This window comes from Glandiceps talaboti, chromosome 21 (genome assembly GCF_964340395.1).
Source record: "Glandiceps talaboti chromosome 21, keGlaTala1.1, whole genome shotgun sequence".
Classification (NCBI taxonomy): Eukaryota; Metazoa; Hemichordata; class Enteropneusta; family Spengelidae; genus Glandiceps; species Glandiceps talaboti.
This window is the reverse complement of record NC_135569.1, coordinates 9,038,948-9,057,407: the sequence shown is the minus strand read 5'-3', so window position 1 is coordinate 9,057,407 and position 18,460 is coordinate 9,038,948. Positions and strand designations below refer to the sequence as shown.

Sequence of the window (18,460 nt, the reverse complement as noted above, 5' to 3'; positions counted from 1 at the left end):
CACAAACACAAACACAAACACAAACACAAACACAAACACAAACACAAAAATTAAAGTGTGATCGGGTTTTGTTGGCCAAAATCGCGCAAATATCATGTACAAATATATATCTGAAACTAGCTGTACTACTACTAACCACGTGACGTAGCATTTGTATTACATATTGGGTTAAGATGTTATTATATATTGGGTTGATTATTACATATTGGGGTGATACAGCACTCGGGACTAAAGTTCAACAGATACCAACTGTATGATTTGATGTGTGTTTATTATACTTACGATCAACACCAGATAGACCCGGGTTGTGGTAATAGTAGAGGGGTAAATCTGGTGCTGCTGTCGCCAACTCCGCTAAATAATCAGCCAAATCGTCTGTGACCGAAAAAAACAACATTATAAATATGTCGCATTTAAAGATGAATGTGAGCTCAGCTATATTAGTGCTAGCAACATTATTCATTTTCGTTTTTATTTGTAATAAGTCAGTATGTCTTAAATGTTGTCTTCATCTCCACCCATATTGCAGTATCTGAGATAGAAATATGGATGTGATACACAGTTTCAGAGATGTTGATTATATTGATGACGACATTAAGTACATTAACAGAGAAATTATTGTTGTATTTCTACTGAATAATCAACCAATAATAATGTCAGCAATTGAAACAAAATATTATTATATTGAAAATTGGCCACTCTTATAAGAATGATAGAAAATATACTTGGAGCGATAGCTACTACTTGTACACGTTTGTCCTCACCTATTCTCTGTGGTCTTAAGAACACCGTTGGTAGGGTACATATAGCAGATGCACCGATGTCCTGGGCATGTTTTGCCTGTAAATTAAAACACTGAGTTGGTAGTACCCGGATGTGTTTTATATATCGTATTAAAATACATGGAATATGCCTACATGTCTCGATATTCATAAATTGGAAGAAGTAAGGTAGGGAGAAAAGTGAAGAAACTACACGTTTAACTTGGGGGGGGGGGGGTTTCTCCTTCAGAGCGCCATATTTTTTTCGTGACTCTACCCCCACCTGTGTCCTTTCTTCTGAGACATTTTATTGATGATTCTTATTTTCTGTGTTTTCGTAGCTGTTGTATTATGTTCATTTTTAGTTTTTAGTTTGTTGTACAGTGCGCTGCAATAATGCCTGCAATTCTTCCTTACATACACCAGCTACGCATTATTAGTTGACACTGTTCTGTATGTCGTGTTGTGTATTTTGTCATGCTCACCCTTCCCGAGAAGTGAACATTTTTGATACCCCCATTTGCTGTTGTGGAGAAGTAAAAGGTGTACACTCCGTTACTTACCAATATTTGTGATTCCCGTAAATTATTTCCTCCAACGTGGACCATAATATTATGTAACCTGTAAGGAAGTCACAACACGTATTATGATATATCTTCATAGATAACCTGCGTATGTAATGATTTTATGCCTACACTCCTAGGAATTACGGCGAGAAATCTTGGCGGTACATTCACTGTTTAATCTTCTTCCATAATTATGTGTTTTAACATAGTCTGCTTCTTGCTATTATGGTTATGATTCTCCGATTAACACTTTGTGAGCAGATGATATATGAAGATCTAGAATTCAGAAACTGTGTAATGCAAAATAGTACTGTTTTAATGGTCCCTTTACACGCCATTGGGTGTCATGAACAAAGAAAGCAAATCAAATCAAATAAATAAAATTTTGAACAGTGTGTTAATCACAGCTCATGTGACTGTATGACTGTAGCCAATCTAACATGATGTGGTTTCCTAAACTAGATATACCTAACTATTTATTAGTTAGGTCGGTCTAAGTTACTTACTTATCAGTACCAGCTCTAACCCATCGTTCAGCCACTAACTTCCTTTCCTCTCTCGTTAGATGTGTTCCTTCTGATGTTGTGCCACCAACTAGCAAAGACCAGACAAAACCATGCAAATTGCAAATTGTACATCTGATGTTCATTTCACTTTAAAGTGAGTGTATTTATATAATATCTCATAGCTAGTGTTACGAATATATGTCTAGGTTCCATACAAACAGACGAGTAAATATATACCGGTTAACAAACATACAAAGCCCTGCAACGGACGAGTAGGGGTTATACCATTGATTTCTAGTGGGGGGGAGGCTAGAGGATTTTCGCCGGGGGGATTGTCACCGGCCAAAAGTAGTGAAAAAATGTCCTGACCAACTCAAGACAGAATGAAAAAATTCTTTCCAGGGTATGAGCTAACAAAATTATTTCCAGGGTATGAGCAAAAAAAATTTGCAAAACTAGCTTACAATATCAAATTCCTAGGTACATGTGTTTCTGAGACTTTTAAATTTTCTTGTCATATGTTTATACTAACTGTTGGCAAATGCTAAAACACACCAAAACACTACTATCAAATCAAATTACTAAGAATACTGACCTGACTTAGTACCTTGAATGAATCCTGTAATTTTTCATAATGATAAAATAATTTTAAATGGTATTTCATGCCTCAGTATACTTTGAAGATTTTTCTTGCTATTAGTTTTCTGAATTCAAATTTCAATTGTGATCCGGAAAAAGGGTATTGTTGTCACTTTGACATGTTCAAATATGATTAACCGAGTTATCAGCGAACAGACGTACTTTAATAGCTGTCTTTTTTTTTGCAATTCGCTTATTCGCTAATAGTCTAAACAGTGTGTTATCGTATATGTCAAAATATGACGCACCAAAAATATTCCTGACGCCATCTTCGACCAGTTTATCGACGTATGTGTCAATCAAGGGTAGATTCAAATCTCTGTAGCGAATGAGAAATAGAAATGGTATTATGGGTAATGACGTCATACGAAAAAGAGTGAGAATAAAATATATGAAGGAGAAACTAAAGAGCCAATCTAATAAAATTTGTTGATAAGTGGCATGGTCGGCTGTTCAGTTCGATATGTTCTATTCTTATAGCCTAGTTACTATACTGTAGTCCTTCTCTACGGTCTCTTTCTAACGTATAGCCAAATGGACAAATTCTACCGAAAATCTATCTAAATCTCCTGCTGGGGAAAGGATGAACAGCGCTTGTCAGTAGTAATCTACCACACACAGACAGGTGGTTGTAATTGGTTACTTTGTTCAGTTTACTACAAACTCTACCTCCAGTTTGAAAGTAAGTCACTTGAGAATGTGATAATGTCATGTTTATATCAACACTCCTAATAGCATAAGCTATCACTGTTGGTGGTGAAAACAGAATTCTGAGCTAAGGAAATCCATTTGACTATACGGTGGACATGATTGTAACGTGTATAGGACCAAGATCTAACGTCCACACGAAGTACAAAAGACGGTAATACCTGTTACATCGGATTTTAATCAGATGGGGAGGGGCGAGATAGCGAAATGTGTTTCGTAATCGCTAAAGTGTGTGCGTGTTATAGTATCCTTGAAAATATTCATCAGGTCGGTATTATAACGGTTCATATTGCACGACCATCTGACAGTTTCACAAAGTCTGTCGACCAGGTCAGGCGAAACGCTACTCGCAGGTAATTAGAAAGTGTTTGGTCGTGCAATAAGAACCGTTACAATACTGCGTTTTATAGTATTTTAAATGTGAACGCCGTTACAATAATTTAATATAAAAGAGTAAAGAAAATGTGCAAAATACGAAAAGAAATGCTTCAAAAATACCGAGGGGTTACTTTGGCAAAAACGAAAAAAGTCTGAAAGTTAATACAAAGTGACAATATAATGAAAGTGAAGTAAGTTTATTGAAAGTAAGTCGAACTTGAGTGTGAAAAAAGTGTAAAGTTCTGACATTAAAGAAAGGATTTGGTTAAATAGTAAAAATGAAAGATTTGAAGCTTTTTTTGCATAATACAGAGTATTTTTGTTAAATTCCAAAATTGGTCAGAGATTTGCATCAGTAGAACAAACTTAAACTTGATACCTACCCATTTTCATGAAACGGTGTAAATGTAGCTGCTGTTAAACCCTGTATTCTAAACTTAGAAACATCAGCCTGTAAATGAAAGTTTAAAATACGAGAAACTAATAAGTAATTTAACAGTAAGTGTAACCATGGCAACGAGCGGAAAGTTTTAACGTTTAAATAGTCACTAGATTAATAACCAGGCTCCCTTGGCTGTATGACCTCAATTGACCCAAAACATCCTACTTAAAATCTACACAGACACAACTAATATCACCAACCTAGTTACTGCAGCTTACATTCTCACAGTAACCCTGGCCTGACCTGACTTTTCCAACCTTACTGTACGCTCTCAAGGGAGTTGAGGAAGTATAAAGTGTGGGAAAGCCTACATAAAAACTAACATAAAATTATTCTGTAGCGCACGCACACACGGACGGGCGCACGGAGCCCATTCTAATAAGGCCAAATAAAAAAAGTTGTTTGGTTCCGGTCACCCGACCCCACCTAGTTTTTCACGCCGACCCTAAACTTTTTTTGACATATTTGAGAGAGAAAAAAGAAAATCGAGAAAATTGTGAAGTCGCGCAAGAAATAGTGGATGCGGGAACTGACATCAACTGAAAAAGACAATATACAAGCTGAACAGAATTGCATCAACTCCTTTCAAAATACTGTAATAGTACTCTTTTATTTCATACATTCTATTATTCTTACACTTAAGCATGTTTTCAATGCGAAAGGTCATTCTCATAATTTATACTATGACTACAGCTAGACCGACTTGGCCAATCAGAGGCCTTGATTAAGGTGGTTATATTATATGGAGCCATAACCCACTCTTATTTAGGGTGTGACCAATATTGACTCCCGGACTGGTTGACTATCTATAAAGAGAGTTTTGTTCAAATACACAATATATAGAAGTAATCTATTCAAACCTATCACAATTATACATACGACAAAGCATGTTAGTGAACTAGATAAATAATTTATTTTACCTTTCAGGCTAATTGATGTCGTGTACTATCAATCTAGCATTATTATTATATTCAACTGACACTAGTCCTGACTTGTAGAGATCGTGATATGGTTACAATTCATAACGTAATTTATGTGTAACCAAAACACTCTGAACTAAGCAAGTGAGATGCCGTGCTGTGTAGCACCCATAACCCCAGACAAGTTCAACTTGATGATATCCATAACCATATTGGCGTGTGTACTATATACGAATCTGATGAAGTTGACCCCTCGCTAGCGCTGTTCACTGTATTTATCAATTGTACTAGGTAATGAAAATGACGGACAAATTCAAGGTCCACATTTGCATGGACATGGCGAGCACATGTGTATGCATAATGATGTACAATAAAACAATGTTTTCGTTCTTTAAAAAAGTTGAGTTTCATTCGTATATACACAATGGTAGACGAACTAAATTAATGTATACCTAGTATATGATATATGAGATGCCCACTTTATATACCATACCATGCATACACGCGCTGTTAGCCTGTGTTGAGTATGTAACAAATTGAAAGATTGAACTTAATATATTATTAACAAGTATATTAATTGCACATTAGAATTACAAATACGATGTAGTATAAAAATTGCATCAATAAATTCCTTTTGAGATCTTTTGGTACGTCCTCGACCCCATTCTGGCAAGCAAGAGCACAAATTTCTGCTGAAACAATGATGTAACGTATGAATGAATGAATGAATGAATGAATGAATGAATGTATGTATGTATGTATGTATGTATGTATGTATGTATGTATGTATGTATGTATGTATGTATGTATGTATGTATGTATGTATGTATGTATGTATGTATGTATGTATGTATGAATGAATGAATGAATGAATGGACTTACCATGTTAAGTATATCGAGTATCTCACACAGTTTTTATCACCACTACTGTACGGTCTTACGAGGGTACTGTGTAATAACAGAGTCGAGTTTCTAGTGTCCAGTCAATCTCATTAAAATCCGTACACTTCGCGATTTCTATATGGCTGTTACGTTTATTGTCGTTTGTTCTTTTGTGAGCGTTCGTGACATACATCTGACATAATACCGTAGGTTTTCCTGAGCCACATGGGAGCACTGAATGAATTTACTAGTACTCAACCAATCAAAACACGTAATGCTCAGTCACTCCCACATCAGAAACCAATTCACACAGACGGCAGTTTATTCTCCATCGCCCAAGAGCACAAGGGAGGGAGGGAGGGAGGAAGGGAAGGTAGACATCCTTCACCACGCAAATGGGAGGTCACATAAGAACGTACAGCTAATTATAAACACTCTCCCGACAGTTTTTTTCTATGGGCGATTCTATTAAAACATCATTTTTAGCCTGAAACAATATTTAATTAATGAAAACCACAAATCTGTCCATGGGCTCCACCTGAGTTATAGTATTTTAGAATGATGTGTAAGGGTTAAATTGTGAAAAAAAAAGAAACAGAATCCGCTCAGTAGATACAGGGGAACAGTACATGCCATGCCGTAAAGTTTTGAAAGATGACGTTCTTTCACTTCATTGTGATTAAAAATGAAAAAAAAAATAACCTTTTGAAATATAATACTTTATTTCAAAAATGATTTTTTTTCGTTTTTAATTAGAACAGGGTAGAACGTGTTTACTTTGTCAAAGGGTGTCATTTGCCGGCAGCAAGTTCTTATTTTATAATTAGTTTCCTTCATAACGTGTCCCTATGTCATAAGAAAATGTTGTTCCAGACAAGAGTGTACGATATGGACGATATCAATCACATGGACTCGTAATTTTGCCTGGACTGAGGATTTATACCAGCGACGGATACGAACTATTGAATAATGTTGCTACGAATAAGCGTATACTATCTCCATACACTATTCATGCTTGCTTAATACTAAGGGAAGACGTATACTTTTTTAGAACTTTTTCCTCTTATATACCAGCAGTATATTTGGCAGTTATGGTATTTTTTGTTTTATCCATCCATGCAGGCAAGATGTACGTTCTAATCTATGTATTCACCCTGGCCATACAAACAACATTGCGCGTCCATATGTCAATTGCATTGAAAATAATGTTTCCTATTTGCATATATGCAAATGCAATGGGTATTGGGTAAATACTAGACAAAGGAAGCTTAACAAGGGTCTGCAGAAGCCTGTAAAATAGTATTTATTACTGAATTTTCTGAAAAAACATACAACTCTTTGTACGAACATGTTTCACCAGTTGTGATGAATTGCATTCTCGCAAGTTACAGCATATGTTTTCCGATGACGCAGCGAAAAATAATACGGCGTAATATCACACAAGCTCAATAAACGAACTTCGTACATGATGTAAACCATAATGAAAATTGTAGCCGTCGACGATGACAAATTCATATTGTTGCTCTGATTGTAGTGGTGTTTGCATTTTCGTTTACTTGTTGAGAATTCCACGTAAACATTCACGTGATTGTCTAATGTTCAAAGCATTCAATAGTACGTGTATGCGTGCGTGCGTATGTATGTGCGTGCGTATGTATGTATGTATGTATGTATGTATGTATGTATGTATGTATGTATGTATGTATGTATGTATGTATGTGTGTGTGTGTGTGTGTGTGCGATTCTTTGAATGATTAAGTACTTCGAATTCTTTCTTATACAGAAAAATATGGCAAGCAAAGTCGATAGTATTAAAACATCAAAACCAAAGTAGATTAGATGTATGGTTGCATGACCTGTGCAAAATGAACAAAATGAACCGGTTGAATATTTTAACTGTTATAAATAATACTAAGTGAGCATAATATTACGGTACAAGTATACATATAATTATATAGTTAAATTATACAGAGCTCACTGTATGTTGCACAAACCAGAGCTAATTGCATGTTGTACACAGCTAATTACATTCAAGTGCCATAATCTACAATATATAAATGTTACCCTGTCATCTACAACTTTGCACGAATCAACAAGTTTTAAATCAAGTCGCTAAAACCGAGGTTTTTCAAATCTTCTTTCAAATTCTCCTTTTGGTCTTTCGATAGTTGCTTGAATGGCAGTCTAGGGGGTCCTACGTCTAAACGAGTGAGTGACATGATACACTTGTTGACAGATATACTGCCACCTACGAACAAAATAATAGTTTACATCAATTGCTGACAGATATACTGCCACCTACGGACAAAATAATACAGTTTTACGTCAGTTGCAGACAGTGCCTACTGCCACGTACGAACATATACATATCACATTCATGCAAATCAGTAATTTCGGTTAATATGCAGACTCTGTCCCAGCAGAGGTTTATTCATTCATTCATTCATTCATTCACTCACTCACTCACTCACTCACTCACTCACTCACTCACTCACTCACTCACTCACTCACTCACTCACTCACTCACTCACTCTGATGTCTTGTCACATTCTTATTTCTTACTGTCAATTTTTGAGAAGATAGTAAGTATAAATTTCAGCAACCGAACAAATAGGAAATATTTAAGATAAAACCCTTAAGTTTATCGTTCAAATGACTAATGAAGTCATGCACTCTATACTTATTTATTTTGTTTTTTGTATATTTGTGAACTGAGTTGTAACTCTTCTCTTTGAGGAGGAATAAAGAACAACAACAACAACAACAACAACAACAACAACTCACTCACTCACTCCATTCATTCATTCATTCATTCATTCACTCCTTTATGCTTGGACTATCAGACGTTTATGTAAAGTGCACTGTCATAGATAAAGTACACAGATTCTGTGGCGTCATCATTCAAGTACTTCATAGGTACAGATTTTGTGACGTTGTCTAACTTACCATACTTCTTGAGAATACTCACAACAGCTTGGACACGGAACTGAAATGAACAGAATTCAGTAAAATATTTTACTGGACTTTACATAAAACTATATTTCAGGCACACTGAATCCAATATTCAGCATAATCTCTAGGTGATACAATAAGCTAATATCACAGATGAAATATTACTACACATACCAAAATATGTGTTTTGTTCTTGTTCTTGTTCTTAAAATGTTTTCTTATGAATGTTAAAAATCCGCTACAACAATGTCACTTACTGTCTCTTTCCTGGCAAGTTCTAAATTACCATTGTTGAATGCATCAATAACTTTATTGCAAAGTTTACCGGTATAATTGTACGTGCTGAAAGGTGAACAGAGAAGAAAATAAAATTGGCGCCATAACAACTAAGATAAGAAGTATAGTGTATTGATGTGCTCATCTAAGGCATCCCTAGTGACTGGTCATGAAGTGTGACATTGTCAATATTCATTCAAGAAATTGTATGTGAAATCACTTGGCATAGCACGCATAAGAATAACCTGTTGTAAACTACCTGTCGTCCGTAAATAGGAATACTACTATGCAAGACTTTAATTATGTAAATTGGCTATTTAATATGCAAGTCATGTCCGTCATATATATATAAGACGTATCAGTCATGGTATCATCTATATATCCATCACATTCTCTGTGAAGTCAGTCACTTGGCAAAGCACGCACTAGAATAACCTGTGTGAATCAGGTCAGCCGGGGGTCAGCCGTCGCTGTGTAGTTGTACTGCAGTTGGATATGATACGGGGCAAGTGTTGGATCTGAGCAAGGGTTAACTTATCGCTAAATATTGCCAGCTGTGACCATTTTGAACACATTACAATAATACATTGACGAATTGAAGGTATATACTATCGTTAGACGTTATTTGTTTAACCATTTACGTTTTGTAAATTTCCGAGCTCTCAAATTAAATCTCGTAAATTCTGTGTCGCTCCTTTCACTCGTGCTTCGCACTCGCTTGTGGTAACCCTTCTGGTCTCCCTCTAGTGGTGAACTTAGCAACAGTGCCAGCGAGTGTAGTCATGTCTATCATTCCAATAGACGTATCAGTCATGGTATCCTAAATATATCCATCACATTCCATCAAATCTTAACCAACAGCGAACGATTTATCCTCATATTGGTGAATTCCATTAATTATGTAAATTAGCTATGTATTATGCAAGTCATGATTTCTTCATATCTACAAGACGTATCAGTCATGTAATCGTCAACAATCAATATATACTCCAAGACAGAAAGATAGAAGACAGACGGGTAGACGGACAGACAGGTGTACAGGAAGGAAGGTAAAAGGCAGGAAAGACAGATAACAAACACTTAATGTAGTCATGGTAACAGAAGCTGACACATGGGTGAAATTGCTGTAGGTAAACTGTGGATTAGTGTGGGCAAAAGCGCATAAGGATAATACACAAGATTTATTAACAATTTGAAGACTTCAACAACACAATTACAGAGTATTTAATTATGCTTTTCAATACAGAATATGTATGTTTAGTGACCAATTCATAAGGTATATTAACCGATTTCTTTGACAGAGTGTGAAAATGGACATTACAGAGAGATGTAAATTAATTATTGAGGTTGACACCAATAGACTGTCGACCATACATGTACTGACCTGCCAACAAAACCCTTTCCTCCCATGACCAGTGAAGCAATAATAGTCTGGAAAAGGAAATTATCATAATTATATTTAACATGTGAAGTACTGCTAGGTTTCTTATAAAATATGTATACGATATGTATAAACTATAAGTTATGCAAACAGCAGTCTCCTTATCTTGCTCATTTTTATATACTAGACCCCTTCAATATATCTTTATAAGTTATACATTTTTACTCAAGTGAAAATACTTAAATAAAGCCAGGAAAATCTATTCTAAAGTAATGTCGATGCATATATATCTTCCATAACATAACATAACATAACATAACATAACATAACATCATATAACATAGCAATTGTATTCTGGCATGCGCAGAACAGTTGATTCAAAAGTTACGTATAATAAATTACGTCATCAGATCGTTTATAAGTTTTATCTTAATACCAGGTTTGAGTTCAGTCAATTGCAAGTGATAGTTAAGTATGTTTTGAATCAGTAAGTAGATTATGAGTACCTAATACCTTTTAAATATGCGACTAAAATTACACCCTAAAACGTATCAAAACAACATATACCCATGCAACCTCTCTAAGGTAACTCATAGTCAGACATTCACGTTATCTTACCTCGTCGTTTCCATATAACATATCATATTTTCCATTACTATGAACCAAACATCGACAGAAGTCTTGAAGGTCAAAGGCCGTGAACTTCATACCACGAAATGTCGGTACTTTATCACTTACAGCATCAAGGAGAGCTTCCATATTAACTGTAAAAGATAACATTATAAATTAAATAGATTAATAACAGATATAGAGAAACAAACACAAACACACACACACACACACACACACACACATACATACATACATACATACATACATACATACATACATACATACATACTATATCTAGCTGTCTGTCTGTCTGTCTGTCTGTCTATCTATCTATCTATCTATCTATCTATCTATCTATCTATCTATCTATCTATCTATCTATCTATCTATCTATCTATCTATCTATCTATCTATCTATCTATCTATCTATCTATCTATCTATCTCTCTCTCTCTCTCTCTCTCTATCTATCTATCTATCTATCTATCTATCTATCTATCTATCTATCTATCTATCTATCTATCTGTGTGTCTGTCTATAGCTATATACTGATATCCAGAAAAGAAAAAAGAAAACAATTTTGATGGTGTGAATGGTTTCTGATATCGTGTGTAGATTAACAAAGCATCGAAAGTATATTCAAGAATAATTATACATAGGAATGTAAACATTCATCTTTACGATTTGAATACACCCTTTGAGACTCTTGCTGCAATACTGTTACATGTATTTTCAATTACTATACTTCTCTCTTAAAATATGATAGTTACAGTACTAGTGTGATAGCAAATCTCTACCCTAGAATTAAAAGTCATACAGAGGTTTTCGTGATCAGTTTTATATACAACATTTTCACTCTTGTAAACCACGGGCCTCTTTACGGCAACGTAAAGAGTACTAGTATGCTTTGTGACTATTGTTGTATAAAAATAAAAATGTGATCGGAGTTTTGTTGACTAAAATCGCGCTGGTCATGTACAAATATATAATAAGTGAAGCTACCTGTATGTGACGTCACTAAGCACGGGGTTCAGGACTAAAGTTTAGTAAAACAAAAGTTCAACAGTAATACTAGACTGTCGACAGTCGCTTGCACCTTTTTTCCCTACGTTCTAAACTCCGATCCGGCGCAATACTAGTATAATCGCAAACTGATATCGAGGGCCGAAGGCCCGAGTGATCGAGGCCCGCTCGGGCCTTCGGCCCTCGATATCAGTTTGCGATTAGACTAGTGTTACGCCGGATCGGAGATAAAACGTAGGAAAAAAAGGCGCGAGCGACTGTCGACAGTCTAAAGTAATACCAGCTGTATGCTTTGATATGTATGTGTTATACTTACGATCAACACCAGATAGACTTGGTATGTGGTAATAGTAGAGGGGTAAATCTGGTGCTGCTCTCCCTAACTCCGCTAAATAATCAGCCAAATCATCTGTGACCGAAAATATCATATTATGGAAAAATAATATTTAAGAATGTGAACTGAGCTTTATTAGTGATAGCAATACTCAATAGCAATACAATTAGCGACATCAAAAATACGTTTATGAGCGACAATTACCGTTTATGGCCGACATTTTGGAAGAAAGTTCAAGTTCAAACGTTTCCTTCTGACTTTATTTGTCTTTACAAAGTCATTAAGACTGTCATGAAATGAAAGTATCACCAACATGTACATATACACTTACTCTTTTTATACATTTTTTTACATTCTTTGTTTTTAACGACTCATCATTTGTAGATGAGAAACATGAATTAAGCAAGGACGCCCTTAATATCAGCATGACAGAAAATATACTTGGAGCGATAGCTACTACTTGTACACGTTTGTCCTCACCTATTCTCTTTGGTCGTAAGAACACCGTTGGTAGTGTACTTATAGCAGATGCACCAATGTCCTGGGCATGTCTTGCCTGTAAATATAAACACTGAGTTGTAAGTACCCGGATGTGTTTTACGTATCGTATTAGACTACATGAAATATGCCTACATGTCTCGATATTCATAAATCGGGAAGGAGGAAAAGTGAAGAAACTACTTTTCAAACTTACCAATATTTGTGATTCCCGTAAATTATTTCCTCCGACGTGAACAATAATATTATGTAACCTGTAAGGAAGTCATAACACGTATTATAATTTATCTCCATAGATCACCATATAGACCCTACACGTATAGACCCTACACGAATAGACCCTACACGTATAGACCCTACACGTATAAACCCTGCACGTGTAGGGTCTATGAGATAACCTGTGTATGTAATTATGTTATGCCTACACTCTAAAAAATGGTACCTTGAATCCATTTCCATTTCATATGTTTTAACATCGTTTACTCCTCGCACTTATTGTCAAGATTCTGCGATGTATCATTTCTTAGACCCGAGAAGATGATATACGGACCTAGAAACTGTTTTATTCAAAATAGTATTGTTTTAATGGTCCCATTGGGTATCATAAAAAATGAAAGCAAATCAAAATTATGAAAACAAAATATACAAAATAAAAATTCGATATAATTTTGAACTGAGCAATCATACATGAAACCCAATCTGATTAAAATCCGATCTAGATGTAATCGTTCATTGTTATTTTACCTCGGTATGTTTGCTTGAATTGACCTTCGTGATACCGTCATGTTTACGTTTTCGTCATGATGTCACAAAGGTCAATTCAAGCAAAAGAGGTAAAATAACAATGAACGATTAGCCGACATCTACATACGGATTTTAATCAGATTGACTTTAAACCAAGTGTGTCTGAAAATGTGTTGATCACAGACTGTGTGACAGTAACCTACCTAACATGATTTGTTTTCTTGTTTACTGTTAAATAGTTATGTCGACATCGGTCTAAGTTACTTACTTATCAGTACCAGCTCTGACCCATCGTTCAGCCACCAACTTCCGTTCCTCTATCGTTAAATGTGTTCCTTCTGACGCTGTGCCACAAACTAACAAAGACCAGACAAAACCACGAAAGTTGTAAATTATACATCTGATGTTCATTTCACTTTAAAGTGGGATTATTTATAGAATATCTCATAGCCAGTACTACAAATATACATCTAGTTCCATACAAACAGACGAGTAAATATGTGCAGGTTAACGAACATACAAAGCTCTGCAACGGACGAGTAAATATGTGCAGGTTAACGAACATACAAAGCCCAGTAACGAAAAGGCAATAGTATGATATGATAGTAAATGCACAATTTGAATGTTGATGACATTGAAGAGAATGTCATAGTCTCTCTTGTTTAGTTTACAGGTTACTGTGGTTGTCATGGTTACATCAGGAGTATAAACACTAATGGTTGTGATTCAAGAATATAATTACGTTGTTAGTTATCGGCAAACATACCTACTTCAATACACGCCTTTTCTAAAATTTAAAGTGTATTATCGTACATGTTAAAATATGACGTACCAAAAATATTTCTGACGCCATCTTCGACCAGTTTATCGACGTATGTGTCAATCAAGGGTAGATTCAAATCTCTGTAACGAATGGGAAACAGAATAGTATTATGGGTAATGACGTCATGAGAAAAAAGTGAGAATGAAATATGAAGTACACACTGTGTGGAGGAAAGATACAAAAGAGAAAGTCTCATTAAAATAAAAAAAACCTACACGCAAATGTAGGGTTTATGTGTTAAAATATGATATTATAGTGGTCGGCTAGTTGTTCACTTTGATATGTTACATTGTATGGTCTAGTTACTATACATATGGTCATTCGCTAAGATCTCTTTCTAACGTATAGTCAAAAGGACAAATTATACCGAAAATGAAGCTAAATCTCCTGCTGAGGAAGGAATGAACAGCGTGTGTCAGTAGTAATCCACCACACATTGGCAACCCAGAACGTCCACGACAAAAGCATGTACATTGTACCTGCAATACAGATTACAATTCATGCAATAAAAGACGGCAATACAGCCATTACATCGGATTTCAATCAGATTTGGGAGGACGGAGAGATGGCGAAATATTGACCTCAAGATATGACTTTTAGTATGTATTTTGTAATCGTTTACGTTTTATATTGGTCTTTACAATAATTTCATGTAAAAAACGTTTTACAGTAAAGAAATGAACAAAATACTGAAAAAAATGCTTCAAAAAAACCCAAGGGGTTACTTTGGCAAAAACGACAAAAAACTGAAAGACAATACAAAGTGACAATATAATGAAAGTGAAGTAAATTTATTGAAAGTAAGTCGAAGTTGAGTGTGAAAGAAAGTGTAAAGTTCTGACATTAAAGAAAGGATTTGGTTATAAGTAAAAATGAAAGATTTGATTTTTGATCTTCCAAATTTGGTTAAGGATTTGCATCAGTAGAGCAAACTTAAACTTAATACCTACCCATTTTCATGAAACGGTGTAAATGTTCCTGCTGTTAAACCCTGTATTCTAAACTTGGAAACATCTGCCTGTAAATTAAAAGTTTAAAATACGAGAAACGGTATAAGTCAACAGTAAGTGTGACCATGGCAACGAGGAAAGTTTTTTAATGTTTACACAGTAACTAGATTGATGAACCCCTCTCCCAGGCTGTATGGCCAGAATTGACCCAACCATTTATATCCAATTTATAATTTACATATATACAACCCCAATACCACCAATCGGTAACTGCTGTCTATATTCACATGGTAACCCCGGTCTGACCTTGTATTACGCACACACAGACGGACGGAACCCATTATAATCGTCCCTCCTTTGGGAGACTCAAATGTTGAAGGTTGAATTTGGTCAAATCGCCAGCACTTGGATAATAGCACATACTTACATATGCACATATATTTACCATATATACACAAAGACGAAGGTTGTGCCGCTTCGCCTGGACCGTTGAACTATGAAGTAACTTGAAACTTTCATGACTGATCTAAACATTGTGGAGGACAACCCATATATACATTTGCATATGAATAGAATTGAACTTGCTGTTGTATCACGATCAGTCATGGATAGTTGTTTCATGACTCTGATCCTCGCCTCGTTATCTGTTTTTGTCCGACGAACTCTCGTGTACATTAAAGCGCAAACAAGAACTATAGTTCGACTAGTATTATTGTCAATGTCAATAGCGAAAATGTGTTATAATTACACAAAAGAAATACAAAGCTGTACAACTTATTTTAATACACTACAGCATGCAGTGCTCATAATGTTCTTACTTTTTAGCCCCCTCCTCCCCCCCCCCCCCGGTGGGCGCCGTTCCTCCATCCGTAATACGTCATTTCTCAAATACTAGTATGCAATATACAATTTCTTTCAAACCTGGCACAAAGGTGACATGTCATATGGAACATATGCACGTCAATTTGTTTTTTGATATATGCAAATTTGACCGAACTGCGGCCATATTTGTCGTAAAAAATCAATATTTACTGCATAACTCAAAAACTGTAATACACAGAGACTCCATTCAAGTGTCTACCCTATGTTATAGATGCAACTATCTTTGGAGACCTTGGCCTTTGACCTTAACCGTCAGGGTCAATTATCAAAATAAAGTAAAGACAATTCCTGCCTATCACAGACATATTGTAGTGTTTACACATTGCCAATCAAATAATTTTTACTGAATGGCAACGATATTTGTAGCAAAAAATCGCAAATATCGATAATATAATATATATAAATTATGCATGCGACAACGCCTGTCAGTGAGTTAGATAAATAATTTATTTCACTTTTGGCCAATTGATGATGTCATGTGCTATTAATCTATCTTTGTTATATTCAACAGACGCCATCAGAGCTAGAGTGTCACGGGTATATGGCACAAGTCATGAAATAAGTTACGCATAACCAAAACGCTCTGAACTAAAGAAGTGATGCGTCGAGTAGGACCTATGACCCCCAGGCTATGACCCCAAACAATTTTCACTTGAACATATTATCAATAGCCGTACGAATCCGATGAAGCTGACCGCTGTATTGTACCATAGACCTTACACCGTACCCGAGTGGCGGGTCTATTGTACTCGACATTGAATCACAGACTTACTTGTCTGTGATTGAAATTTGAATATGATCAAGGTCTTCATTTGCATAAGAAACACACAAAGCAAGCACGTGTACATGTGTTCGCACAGATTGGTGGTCATAATCCACTGTGTTGACAAATTAAAATACAATGTACCGTTCTTCTGTCTTCGAGTTGAGTTTCTCTTCGTGTATACGCAATAATAGACGAGCTAAAATCACAGTCACTTGTGAACTAATATTCCATTCCAGGATGGTGATATTCTAGTCTAGGATGATCATATTACAAAATAATTACGTTATTAAAGGTTTCGGATGAGAGAAACAGTGACCCGTAACGCTATCTTATCGTAAATTCATATTATGACATCATAATTTTGTATTATGATCATCCTAGACTAGAATATATCGCCATCCTGGAATGAAATATTAGTTCACAAGTGACTGTGGTTAAAATACATATATTTAATACCAACATTAGGCTACATGTATTAGTAATAGTAAGGATACTAATTGGCACAGTAGAATTACAAAAACAATGTACTGTGTAGTGTACAAATAGCATCAATCCATTTTATATTCCAGTGAGATATTTTGAATGTCCCTATTACATGTCAAAGATCCTTGGGTCTGCCGTTTTGAAATGTTGAAACCCTGAGTGGAAATCTGAAACCCTGAGTGAGGTCACTGCGCTGCATATTTGGCTCAGAGCGTTTCTGTACACGTATGTATACACAATAATGTCTCGACGTTTTGTCAACTCACTTTCGCTAGGTCATGGTTCGGTTACAGCCTCCATGTGCATGTCAAGGACGGCTGATCTTACATGTAGATGTGTATATATATGGGTATGATTTCCCGCATATATAACATAATGTAATATCCATAGAGAGACCATAATCTTACATGTAATCAGTGACAAGGGAATTCCCCTTACCACCGATGTATATATTATTATATACACCATGTAAACACATGTTTATTGTCTACGTACGGGGTGTCTACGTTTAAATTTCATGCACTGCAGTATACATCATGTACCGTCTACATATTCGTGTTCCAAATGCTACCGATCAGTGAGAATGAAAATAAAGGGGCGTTTTCTGACCATGAGATTGTCTTACAGCAGTACTTAGACTATGCCCCAACGTCGTTTGCTGGTTCAGGGGAAATATAAAGACGGGAACTCAATAATTTTACTGTAATAATGACTAGCGCGGTGTCTAGCAATCCGTCAATGTAAACGTTACCACGAAGATTCCGATCACACCGTTTTATAGTTTCCTTAGTTTTTTTCCATTGTTTACATGATATATGTATTAATAGACTTACCATGTTGAGGTATCTCACTGTTGTTCACCAGTGCGGTCTTCTTACACTGCGTAACGAGTTTGTAATCTTATACGTGTATGTATGCTGGACACACAATAGAGA

At 35.7% G+C, this 18,460-nt stretch overlaps 1 protein-coding gene across 1 annotated transcript; it reads right to left on the bottom strand.

Moving 5' to 3' along the window:
- Window positions 1-7,579: 7,579 nt before the first annotated feature.
- Window positions 7,580-18,460, bottom strand: LOC144451586 (N-acetylneuraminate lyase-like). The gene is made up of 12 exons (XM_078142474.1): window positions 18,359-18,460; window positions 15,395-15,462; window positions 14,454-14,524; window positions 13,890-13,977; window positions 13,074-13,131; window positions 12,860-12,935; window positions 12,362-12,454; window positions 11,030-11,175; window positions 10,415-10,461; window positions 9,012-9,096; window positions 8,749-8,788; window positions 7,580-8,050 (listed from the first exon to the last, which is right to left on the bottom strand). Exons 1-12 carry the CDS (start codon window positions 18,359-18,361, stop codon window positions 7,902-7,904), a joined length of 924 nt encoding a protein of 307 aa, XP_077998600.1. The 5' UTR covers window positions 18,362-18,460; the 3' UTR covers window positions 7,580-7,901.

What these genes read in the sequence shown, in the direction of transcription:
- LOC144451586 (XM_078142474.1), bottom strand. An exon ending in GGAAAGGGTTTTGTTGGCAG is followed by an intron (nt 9,097 to 10,414) that starts GTCAGTACATGT and finishes TTCACCTTTCAG; the next exon opens with CACGTACAATTATACCGGTA. An exon ending in GAGTATTCTCAAGAAGTATG is followed by an intron (nt 8,051 to 8,748) that starts GTAAGTTAGACA and finishes TTTTGTTCGTAG; the next exon opens with GTGGCAGTATATCTGTCAAC.